This window comes from Oryctolagus cuniculus, chromosome 19 (genome assembly GCF_964237555.1).
Source record: "Oryctolagus cuniculus chromosome 19, mOryCun1.1, whole genome shotgun sequence".
NCBI lineage: Eukaryota > Metazoa > Chordata > Mammalia > Lagomorpha > Leporidae > Oryctolagus > Oryctolagus cuniculus.
Window position 1 is genome coordinate 32,102,002 of NC_091450.1, and position 10,340 is coordinate 32,112,341.

Below are 10,340 nucleotides of genomic sequence, written 5' to 3' on the forward strand. Positions count from 1 at the left end.
GTGAGCCTTCTCCTCCAGAAGTAGCTGTTCTCAGGTATTCTAGCTGCAGTAAAGAAAAACTGACTAAAACTTTTACGTACAACTGGTGAATGGGACGCTGCAGCTGCTGACGGCCATCGCTGATCCACTGCACAGGACACCCCATGCTCCGTCTCCTGAGCTTTCTGAGGGATCTGGCTGCCTTCCCAGTCAGAGCAGTAAGGACTACATTGATGGGAAGGGAAGTAGAACAGTGCTACTTTTTTACAAAAAAAATTTTATTTATTTGAAAAGCAGAGTAACACAGAGTAGGGAGCGGGGAAAGACAGACAGAAAGGGATCTGCCAATCGTTGGTTCATTCCCCAAATGGTTGCAATGGCTGGGGCTGGGCCAGGCAGAAGTCAGGAGCTCAGAACTCCATCTAGGTCTTTCACATCAGTGGTAGGGGCCCGTGTTCTGGGCCATCACCCACTGCCTTCCCAGATGCATTAACAGGGAGCTGGGTTGGAGGCAGACAGCTGGGACTCCAATTGGTGTTCCAGTGGGCATTGCCAGCCGTGCTCCCAAGGAGTCCTCGTCTCCTAAGCCTCTGGAAGCTTCTACAGGCAGCCTTAAGGACCTGGTTCCTCAGATTATAGATGAGAGGATAAAGCAGGGGTGTCATTGTGATAATTACAGGATAAGGAGTTTGGTCTGATCAAGAAAGTAACGGTTCTTAGGCTATATTTAGTCACAGGTTACTGTTCCAAGGGAAAGGTCACTGCCACCATGTGGGACCTGCAGGTGCCAAAGCGTCGGCCCCTTTTTATTGCTTGACTGAGCGCGTACTCAGCCGGCTCTGGCACTGGAGCCATAGGTGACAAGAACTAAGCCCACGGAGACCAGAGGAAAGTGCATGTGGTCCCAGGGGGCCAGTTCTCTGGGAAGCACTTGTCTCCACATGTCAGCTCGGTGGAGGGCATCTCAGAGGAAGCGCTCAATTTCTGGGCTGCTACAAGGTTTGCAGGAGGGAGCTGTCAGGAACATTCTGCAAGGCCAGACGTGCCAAATGCTGGCAGAGGCTCCAGTGCTTGAGCACTGCTGGGTGGGAACACCGGCAGAGAGCAGTTTAGCTGCCACAGGCCACCACTGCCACGAGAACAGCCTGTTGAGGGGCACGACAAGAGAGCCGCGTCTCCCGGCTCGTAAGGCTGGTGGCACTGCGGGGGCTCACAGACCGCACAGCATCTGGGGGTGGACTGGTTGTGTAGCAGAGACCCGGGAAGGGGGAAAGCTGACTGTGGAGGCCCCACTGAACGAGGACGGTGTGGCTACTTTCTCCAAGAGAAGGTCCGCAGACAGAGCCCTCTCCAATCAAGAGTGGCACAACTGAGGTGATCTGGCTAGGAGCAGTGTAGCTGAAGACGTGACTGCTAATACACCTGAAGACCAGAAGTTGAACCTCTAGTGTTGAACACAAAACATCAGAATTAAACCTAAGTGAATGATTTCAGGGATCCTTCTTGTCCAGGCACTCAACTGAAGGCTGTAGCTTCCTGCTCGCCCGTCCTGCAGGAGCAGTAGTTCCCCCACTTCTGTGTCTGTCAACCTTTTTAGACCAGAGACCACAGTAAGGAATACATTTATATAACAATGCAAGACATCAAGAAATAAAAGTTGTGTACAACAGTCCGTAATTCTCACTTTGATTTCTTCTTCTTCTTTTTTTTTTTTTTTTTTTTTTTTTTTGGTAAAATGCTAGTCACAGCTTCTGCAATTTATTTCACAGCTCCTTAATAGAAAGAATTTATGGAGCAAGGGTCTTTCAGTTCCTGTAAATTCGAGTCGTGGAGCTGGTGCTGTGGCGTAGCGGGTAAAGCCACCACCTGCAGTGCCGGCATTCCATATGGATGCCGGTTCGAGTCCTGGCTGCTCCAATTCCAATTCAGCTCTCTGATATGGTCTGGAAAAGCAGTGGAAGATGGCCCAAGTCCTTGGGCCCCTGTACCCACATGGGAAACCCAGAAGAAGCTCCTGGCTTCAGATCGGCGCAGCTCTGGCTGTTTTGGCCATCTGAGGAGTGAACCAGTGAATGGACGACCTCTCTCTTTATCTCTCTCTCTCCCTCTCCCTTACTCCCTCTTTCTCCCTCCCTCCCTCCCCCCCACCTCTGCCTATCTGTAACTCTACCTTTCAAATAAATAACTCTTATAAAAAATTTGAGTGGCATTGGTTTCTGCCTCTTCAAAAAACATAAATTTAGGGAGTTTTATGTTTTTGTTTGTTTGTTCAATTTTTTTAACCTCTAGCGTACCACAGGACTATCATTCAAGAATAAATCTCTGGGGCCGGTGCTGTGGTACAGTAGGTTAAAGCCCTGGCCTGAAGTGCTGGCATCCCATATGGGCACTGGTTCTAGTCCCGGCTGCTCCTCTTCCGATCCAGCTCTCTGCTATGGGCTGGGAAAGTAGTAGAAGATGGCCCAAGTCCTTGGGCCCCTGCACCCATGTGTGAGACATGGGAGGAGGGGGAGGCTCCTGGCTCCTGGCTTCAGATCGGTGCAGCTCTTGCCATTGCGGCCATCTGGAGAGTGAACCAGTGGATGGAAGATCTCTCTCTCTGTTTCTACCTCTCTCTGTAGCTCTTTCAAATAAATAAATTTAAAAAAATCTTAAAAAAAGGTAGACTCTCAAGATCATTAAAAACACACACACAAAGGATAAAGGAACAAATTTTAAAAGCACAAAACCCAGCTTGAATGGATTCCCATGACTTAATAGAAAAATATTACATTAATAGCAGGTTACAAACCATTGACTATAACAGGAAACCTTAGTTCTGTAAGATAGAAATAAATGAATGAAGAAATTGAGTTTAACTGCATAACAAGGTATTTAGATAGTTTCAAAGTACTTCCTCATAAAAAGACCTACTAATTACAAAGGGGAAACAGTGGGAAAGCCTGGCCTACACCACCTTCGCTTGGTGATCAAATAACATCATTAATACCAGAATGCATTGAAGCACACACCTCCTGATAGGCCACAGCAAGAATGCAACGTCTCCTCCGTGGTGCTCTTGCCAGAGATAAATAACTGACTCTAAATGCGAGGAAGCATGAGCTGTTCTACAAAATAACTGGCTAACAAGCTTTATTGAAATCAAGAGAGCGAGGATCCATTTCAGACCTACAGAAGCGAAGCAGAAGAGATGCGACAAGGAAATGCGAAGTGTGAGTCTGAACTGAATCCTTTTGCTGTGAAAGTCCGTGCTGGGACAGCTGGCAGAAGCGGGTCTGTGGATTACATGTGTAATATGTTAGGGTTCATTTCCTAATCTTGATAGTTACATTGTGAGTCTGTAGGAAAATGTCCTTTGTCCTTGTAATGCACCCAAAGATATCAGGTTGCCAACTTACTCTCAAGCGATTTGGGCTGGTGATGGGGGAGGCTTTGAACATGCTTCCAACTTTTATGTAAATTTGTGATTGTTTCAAAAAAGAAAACTCACCAGTTTTAGAGTCAAGCGTGTTTATGTTTGATTCCCAGCCCTACCACTGTATGATCTTGAGCAAGTTCCCTCTTAGGCTCCAACGTCCTCATCTTCAAGTGGGTGCAGTAACAGTGCTTGCCTCACAGGTTGTTGTGAAGATGCCGTGAACTAGCCGGCGCCCCGGCTCACTAGGCTAATCTTCCGCCTTGCGGCACACCAGGTTCTAGTCCCGGTCGGGGTGCCGGATTCTGTCCCGGTTGCCCCTCTTCCAGGCCAGCTCTCTGCTGTGGCCAGGGAGTGCAGTGGAGGATGGCCCAAGTGCTTGGGCCTTGCACCCCATGGGAGACCAGGAGAAGCACCTGGCTCCTGGCTCCTGCCATCGGATCAGCGCGGTGCGCCGGCCGCAGTGCGCCGGCCGCAGTGCGCCGGCTGTGGCAGGCATTGGAGGGTGAACCAACGGCAAAGGAAGACCTTTCTGTCTGTCTCTCTCTCTCACTGTCCACTCTGCCTGTTAAAAAAAAAAAATGATGCCGTGAACTGATTCACATAGACAGCTTAGCACAAGGTAAGCCCCCAGCACAAAGGGCCATCACTGATCTAATCAAACAAACGCCCCTTTCAGCAAACCACTACTGGAGCCTCCAAATTAATCTCTAGTCTATAGCTCAGGAATTTGAGCACATCCAGCCAAGGCCACTTTTCAGTTCTATTTCTCACTGACTCATTCACTCCACCTCTTCCAATCACAACCATGGAATTCAGCCTGAGAGCTAAAGAGCCAGGAGAGGGAGTGACTCTCGTCACTGGCAGGTCCAAAGTTTGGCCACTTGATTCCGGTATTCACGCAGCCTCCAACCACTCACAGGGCAGATTATAGGGTCTGGACAGACTCTGTGACGGGCTCTCCGAGATGGGCTCCTCCGCACCTAAACACTAACCAGCACGAGCATCCCCCTACCACTGAGGTTGTGAACCTAACATAGACCTCAGGGGTTGTTTGGTTTTTCATTTTCTGGATTCATTTCTGAGTAAGGCACAAACATCCTTTTACTGTGGAACCCTAGAACTAAAGTTCAAAACCCCTAATAACAAGGAGATTTTTCTCATATTTAATTGCTTTTTCTTCCGTGTTTGACTTTGTTTCGTATACGCTATTGAGAATGAACCGTACATGTGAGTGTTCTGGTTATGCTACAGTGATCTCCACGAAGCACTCACTTCCCTGTAGACTCGCTTCTTGCCCCTTTGGATTCCTGCCGCTCACCACTCCCGCATCTACGTTCATTTACCAGTGTCCCATGCTTTCCACAGGGAGGCGTTGTGGGACTCCACAGTGTGCACAGGGTGCCTATTTTCCTCCAAGTTAGCTCTCAACCTAAACGAACTGATTGTAAGATATGACTGTCCAATCTCACTGGCAGTTACTGCTCTCATAAATTAAGCAATGATCATTCTGGTTTTACAAGAGAGGTCTTCAAAAATTTCGTGGAAAAGTGTATCATGAAAAAATGCAAAATAAACTTATTTTTTAACTAAATCTTTCCATGAACTTTTTTTTTTAAAGATTATTTATTTTACTTGAAAGTCAGAGTTACACAGACAGAGAAGAAGAGGCAGAGAGAGAGAGAGAGAGAGAGAGAGAGGTCTTCCATTCGCTGGTTCACTCCCCAATTGGCCACAATGGCCAGAGCTGTGCCGATCTGAAGTCAGGAACCAGAAACTCCCTCTGGGTCTCCCACACGGGTGCAGGGGCCCAAGGACTTGGGCCATCTTCTACTATTTTCCCAGGCCATAGCAGAGAGCTGGATAGGAAGGGGAGCAGCCGGGTCTCGAACTGGCGCCCATATGGGATGCTAACGCTGCAGGCAGCAGCCTTACCTGCTACACCACAGCGCTGGGCCCTCCATGAACTTTTTGATGCCCGTTTATGTAACCACATGCGTACATCTTCCTTTTCCTTTTCATATATTGATGAACAAAAGAAAACAACTGAGCCCAAGACTAAGTCTGTCTAAAGAGATAAATAATGTGGGCTTGTAGATTCCAGAAACAGGCCTGGGGAAAGTCAGCTGGAGCTTCAAAGTAACCGGTCCTCCCTGGCCAGCGTGACGGGAGGCTTCAATTTATTGTAATGGAACGAAAAGGGGAACGGACAGCTAAGAGCACAGCAAGCATGGGTTCCAGGCTGAGTGGGCGCCATCCTAATCAATCATGTTGCAATTTCTTTTTTTTATTTTATTTTATTTATTTGAGAGGTAGAGTTACAGACAGTGAGAGGGAGAGAGAAAGTCCGTTGGTTCACTCCCCAAATGGCCACAACGGCCAGAGCTGCGCCGTTCCAGGTGCTTCTTCCTGGTCTCCTGTGTGGGTGCAGGGGCCCAAGGACTTGGGCCATCTTCTACTGCTTTCCCAGGCCATAGCAGAGAGCTGGATCGGAAAAGGAGCAGCCAGGACTAGAACCAGAGACCATATGGGATGCTGACGCCGCAGGCGGAGGATTAACCTACTGCGCCACAGCGTCAGCCCCGAACATCCTGATACCTCCATTCGCCAATGCTAACGTCAAGCCACCCAGCAAGTTCTCCAAGGAACTGTGCTGACATCAGGGATACACTGTTATCAGGCGCACAGCCAGCTTCAGCCCCTGGCTCAGCGGCTTTTTTTTTTTTTTTTTTTTTTTTGAAAGGTAGAGTTACAGACAGTGAGAAGGAGAGACAGAGAGAAAGGTCTTCCTTCCGCTGGTTCACTCCCCAAATGGCTGCAATGGCTGGAGTTGCGCCGATCCAAAGCCAGGAGCCAGGTGCTTCTTCCTGGTCTCCCAGAGGTGCAGGGGCCCAACCACTGCCATCCCGGGCCACAGCAGAGAGCTGGATTAGAAGAGGAGCTGCTGGGACCCGAACCAGCGCCCATATGGGATTAACCTATGGTGCCACAGTGCCACCCTCAGCAGCTTCTGTAAAAGCCCCAGACCATCCTTACTAAGAGGGTGGCCCTTCCTGAGACTCAGAATCTGCCACCTCCTCAGGTAGCAGCAGATTCAACCTTCTCTTTCCTTTACCCTCAACCTTCCTATTTGTGATTTGGATTTGGCATGTGGGACAGGGATTGAATTTTGGTTAAAACTTGTGTATGGGCTTTAAGAGCTTGGTCACTGTGAGCCTAACTGCTGAGAATTTGATCCAATTGTGAGTGCAGAGATCACTAAAAATATTGAGTCCGCAAGACTCTGGACTTGTGTGGACCACAATAATGCTAGCAGTTGGTCAGCCCTGGAGACATAGTCCAGTACCGCTGACCAAGAAATTACAGAAAGCAGGTCAGGACCTTGCAACCAGAAACAAAACTTGGGATGGGACAATAAGGTCAGATTTCTTTGGAAGGAATTATGGAAATAGGGAAAGGGGAAAACTTATTGTTTGTCCAGTGTTAGCCAAAGACCCTTTGGACACTGGATCTAAAACCTGCTGGTTTCCTTTTCTCTGGTAGTGTACCTGCCAAGCAACCTTCCCATCTCTGCCTAGCTTCTCTGTCTAGGGAAACAGCACGTGGAATGCGGTGGCAGATGGAGACTGCTTTGTCAATCCTAGCAAGGTACAGAATGATATGTTGGCATTTGGAGTCCCATAGGTGAGCTCCAAGATGAAGTCGCTGTGTGCTGGACTCACTGCTGGGTTCCAGGAATTACAGGAGTGAAAGCCAAGCCCCAAGGCAGAGTCATGCTTGATGGATGAAGGACCTTTTGTAGGCCCTCAAACAAGGGCACTTCATAATCCACCAGCCATGCTGGAATACCCAATGCTTGTGCCAAACCTGATGGCTGGGACTTTCAGGAGGGAGGACCCAAATAAAGCTATAGCAAAGGACCCTTTTAGATAGAATCAAACTGAAACTGGCCTGGCCTACCACTTCTTATTAAACATGAAATTGGGCAGAAGAGAAACTGGGGTGGAGACACAGGGATAAACAAGATGACAGAAGATAGCTGTATGGGAGAATGGATAGAAAGACTACTGGGGAGAAGAGACAGAGATGAACAAAGCTTATGGATGGAATTCAGAGATAAATTATTTGGTTCTTTGTTATGAAATTAATAAGTCTAGCTTGATTTGATGTAATTATAATCTCAATACATAAGAAAGTGAAAGTGGAGATGCTTTCTTGAGACGAGTACAGAATTCTATAGAAATGTAACATCTGAAAATAACCTGTGGACGACAGACAGTGAGACCTGCGCTAGGTCTGTCACCGCTGAGGCTTTGACAACACACGTCTGTCCTACTGGCTAGGCCACAGAATTTTTGGTAAATGAGAATAGAACGTTAGAAATAACACTCACCATATCCCACCAGCTTAGGGTTGTCAAGAACAAGCCTTGGTTTTAGCAGAGTTAGTCCTCCTCATGCTCACCTGGCTAGCAAAGTTAATAATGAGGAAAAAAACATAGAGACGAAGATGCAATCAACAATGCAAGATTCTTCTCTCAGCTGGCTTCGCTTCCTACCCTCAGGAGCCTTCTCAGAGCCCCCTTCACTTCCTTGTTCCTTAGCGTGTAGATGAGAGGGTTCACCATGGGTGTGACCACGGAGTAGAAGAGGGAAATGAACTTGCCCTGGTCCTGGTTGCTGCTCTTAGCTGGAAGCAGATACCCATAGATGGCTGAGCCGTAGAAGAGAAACACCACCACGAGATGGGAGAGGCACGTGTTAAAGGCCTTCCGCCGCCCCTCCGCTGAGCGGATGTGCAGCACGGCCTGCGCGATGTAGCAGTAGGAGATCACAATGATGCTCAGTGGGATGGCAGTGAAGAAGGTGCAGACACCATTGAGCACGGCCTCGTTGAGACTTGTGTCTCCACAGGCCAGTTTGATCATGGCAGGCACCTCACACAGGAAGCCGTCCACGCTCTGGTGCCCGCAGAATGGAAGCTGAAGAGTGAATGTTGACTGGATCACAGAGTTGCCCAAGCCACCCAACCAGGCCACAGCAGCCAGCAGCCAGCAGCGCCGAGGATTCATGATGGTGGTGTAGTGCAGGGGCCGACAGACGGCCACATAGCGGTCAAAAGCCATCACCACAAGCAGGATGCACTCAGTAGCCCCTAGCCAAAGGAAAACATAGAGCTGAGTCACACAGCCGCCATAGCTGATGGTCTTGTCTGGTCCCCAGAAGTTGATCAGCATCTGGGGGACTGAGCTAGTAGTAAAGGCAAGGTCCAGGCAAGAGAGGTTGCTGAGGAAGAAGTACATGGGTGTGTGGAGCCGGGCATCCAGGCGGGAGAGCAGGATGATGGCCGAGTTCCCACCTAGGGTCAGCATGTAAGAGAAGAGGATGACCACGAAAAAGACCATCTCCAGCTGGGGATGGCCAGAGATACCCAGCAGGATGAAGCCCCCCAGGGATTTGTTGCTGGCCCCTTCCATTGCGGGTTGGCTTCAATTAGGAGAATCTGTTCAGAGACAATTCCTGGGAGAAAGACAAGGGAAGAGGCTATTGGGTGAGGTGGCTCTGACTCAGGAAAGGTGCAGTAGTTATCAGGCAAGTGCCAAATTAATGTTGGTGATCACAGACATTCACTGTGATCCCAACTACTGCCACTTACCAATGAAGGGAACGTTATTCCATCAGAATTGGAAACACGAGCCAGCAAGAACTGAAGGATGGGCTTTATGAAGACAGGACAGAGGGAGTTGAATCACATGTGGCGTAGGTTAAGCCTCTTCCTGCAGGGCTATCATCCCTATCCCTATCACAGGCACCAGTTCAAGTCCCAGCTGCTCTACTTCCTACCCAGCTTCCTGCCAATGTGCCTGGGTGAGCAGTGGAAGATGGCCCAAGTGCTTTGGCCCCTGCACCTACGTGGGAGATCTGGACAAAGCTCCTAGCTTCACATTGACCCACCTCCGGCCAGTGAACCAATGTATCGAAGATTCTCTCTCTCTCTCCCTTTCAAATAAACAAATAAATCTTTTTTTTTTTAAAGAAATACCCAAAATAAATTTCCCCAGTTTATCATTTATTTGGATAAACTCAGGGAAGACAGGAGCAGACATACTGTATTTTTAAAAAGCTCCCCAGAATTTCTGATAAATTCCCTTCCCAGCCTTTCACATCTCTCCCCTCTCGAATGAAAACTCCTTACTGGGAAGAAGTGTGAAGAAAGACACAATGAGCCTATAAAAGTATGGAAAGACCGGAATAAGTGAACACAGATGTAGTCACCAAATACAGAAGATGTGAGCATGGGAGTGAGGAGGAGATAAATGGAAGACAAACAAAACTTCATATGAACCCTAATTAGTATAGATGAAAGCAGGGGTTAGCCACAAAGGGGGTAAGCCAATGGATGGGTATCCATAGCTAGGAAGGGAAACCAGAGTATTTTGGTGGAGATCCCAGATCTTTCGGGGGGCAGTGACTACTGCACTCAGCTCCAAACAACAGAATAGTTCTTAACTTGTCACAAATAAAAAACTAGCTCTTGTTAATGCCAGGTCAATTTTACCATCTTTTTGCCTTAGCCAACACCTAGATTTTTCCAAAGATCATAAACTAAGGCCATCCTCCTCTTCTTGAATACACAAATGTGCCTGAGAAGAAAACAGAAATGGTCCTCGGGTCACTTGTCCTGATCTGGATGCTGAAGACTGGCAGGGAAGTCTGCCTCCTTCTGACCGTGGCATGCCTGCAGGAATCCAGGCCCCTGGGGGATGCTGCTCAAGGGAGGTAGGTCAGTGTGCACAGCTGGTTCTGATATACCAGGCAAGGACTACTTGGGAGCAGCGAGCTTCCTGGCCTGAGCTCGGCCCCCGCCTCAGGTCAGCACGGCTGCAGCTTCACAGTCCAGCATTTGCAGCTCAGCTGCTCCGCCGGCCGGTTCTCCCTGGAAGGAC

At 48.6% G+C, this 10,340-nt stretch overlaps 1 protein-coding gene across 1 annotated transcript; it reads right to left on the bottom strand.

Moving 5' to 3' along the window:
• Window positions 1-7,931: 7,931 nt before the first annotated feature.
• On the bottom strand, window positions 7,932-8,870 carry OR2C1 (olfactory receptor family 2 subfamily C member 1). The gene has a single exon (XM_002722769.2). It carries the CDS (start codon window positions 8,868-8,870, stop codon window positions 7,932-7,934), a length of 939 nt encoding a protein of 312 aa, XP_002722815.1.
• Window positions 8,871-10,340: the final 1,470 nt, after the last annotated feature.

Coding starts and splice junctions, on each gene's coding strand:
- OR2C1 (XM_002722769.2), bottom strand. CDS start 8,870: ATGGAAGGGGCCAGCAACAAATCCCTGGGGGGCTTCATCCTGCTGGGT.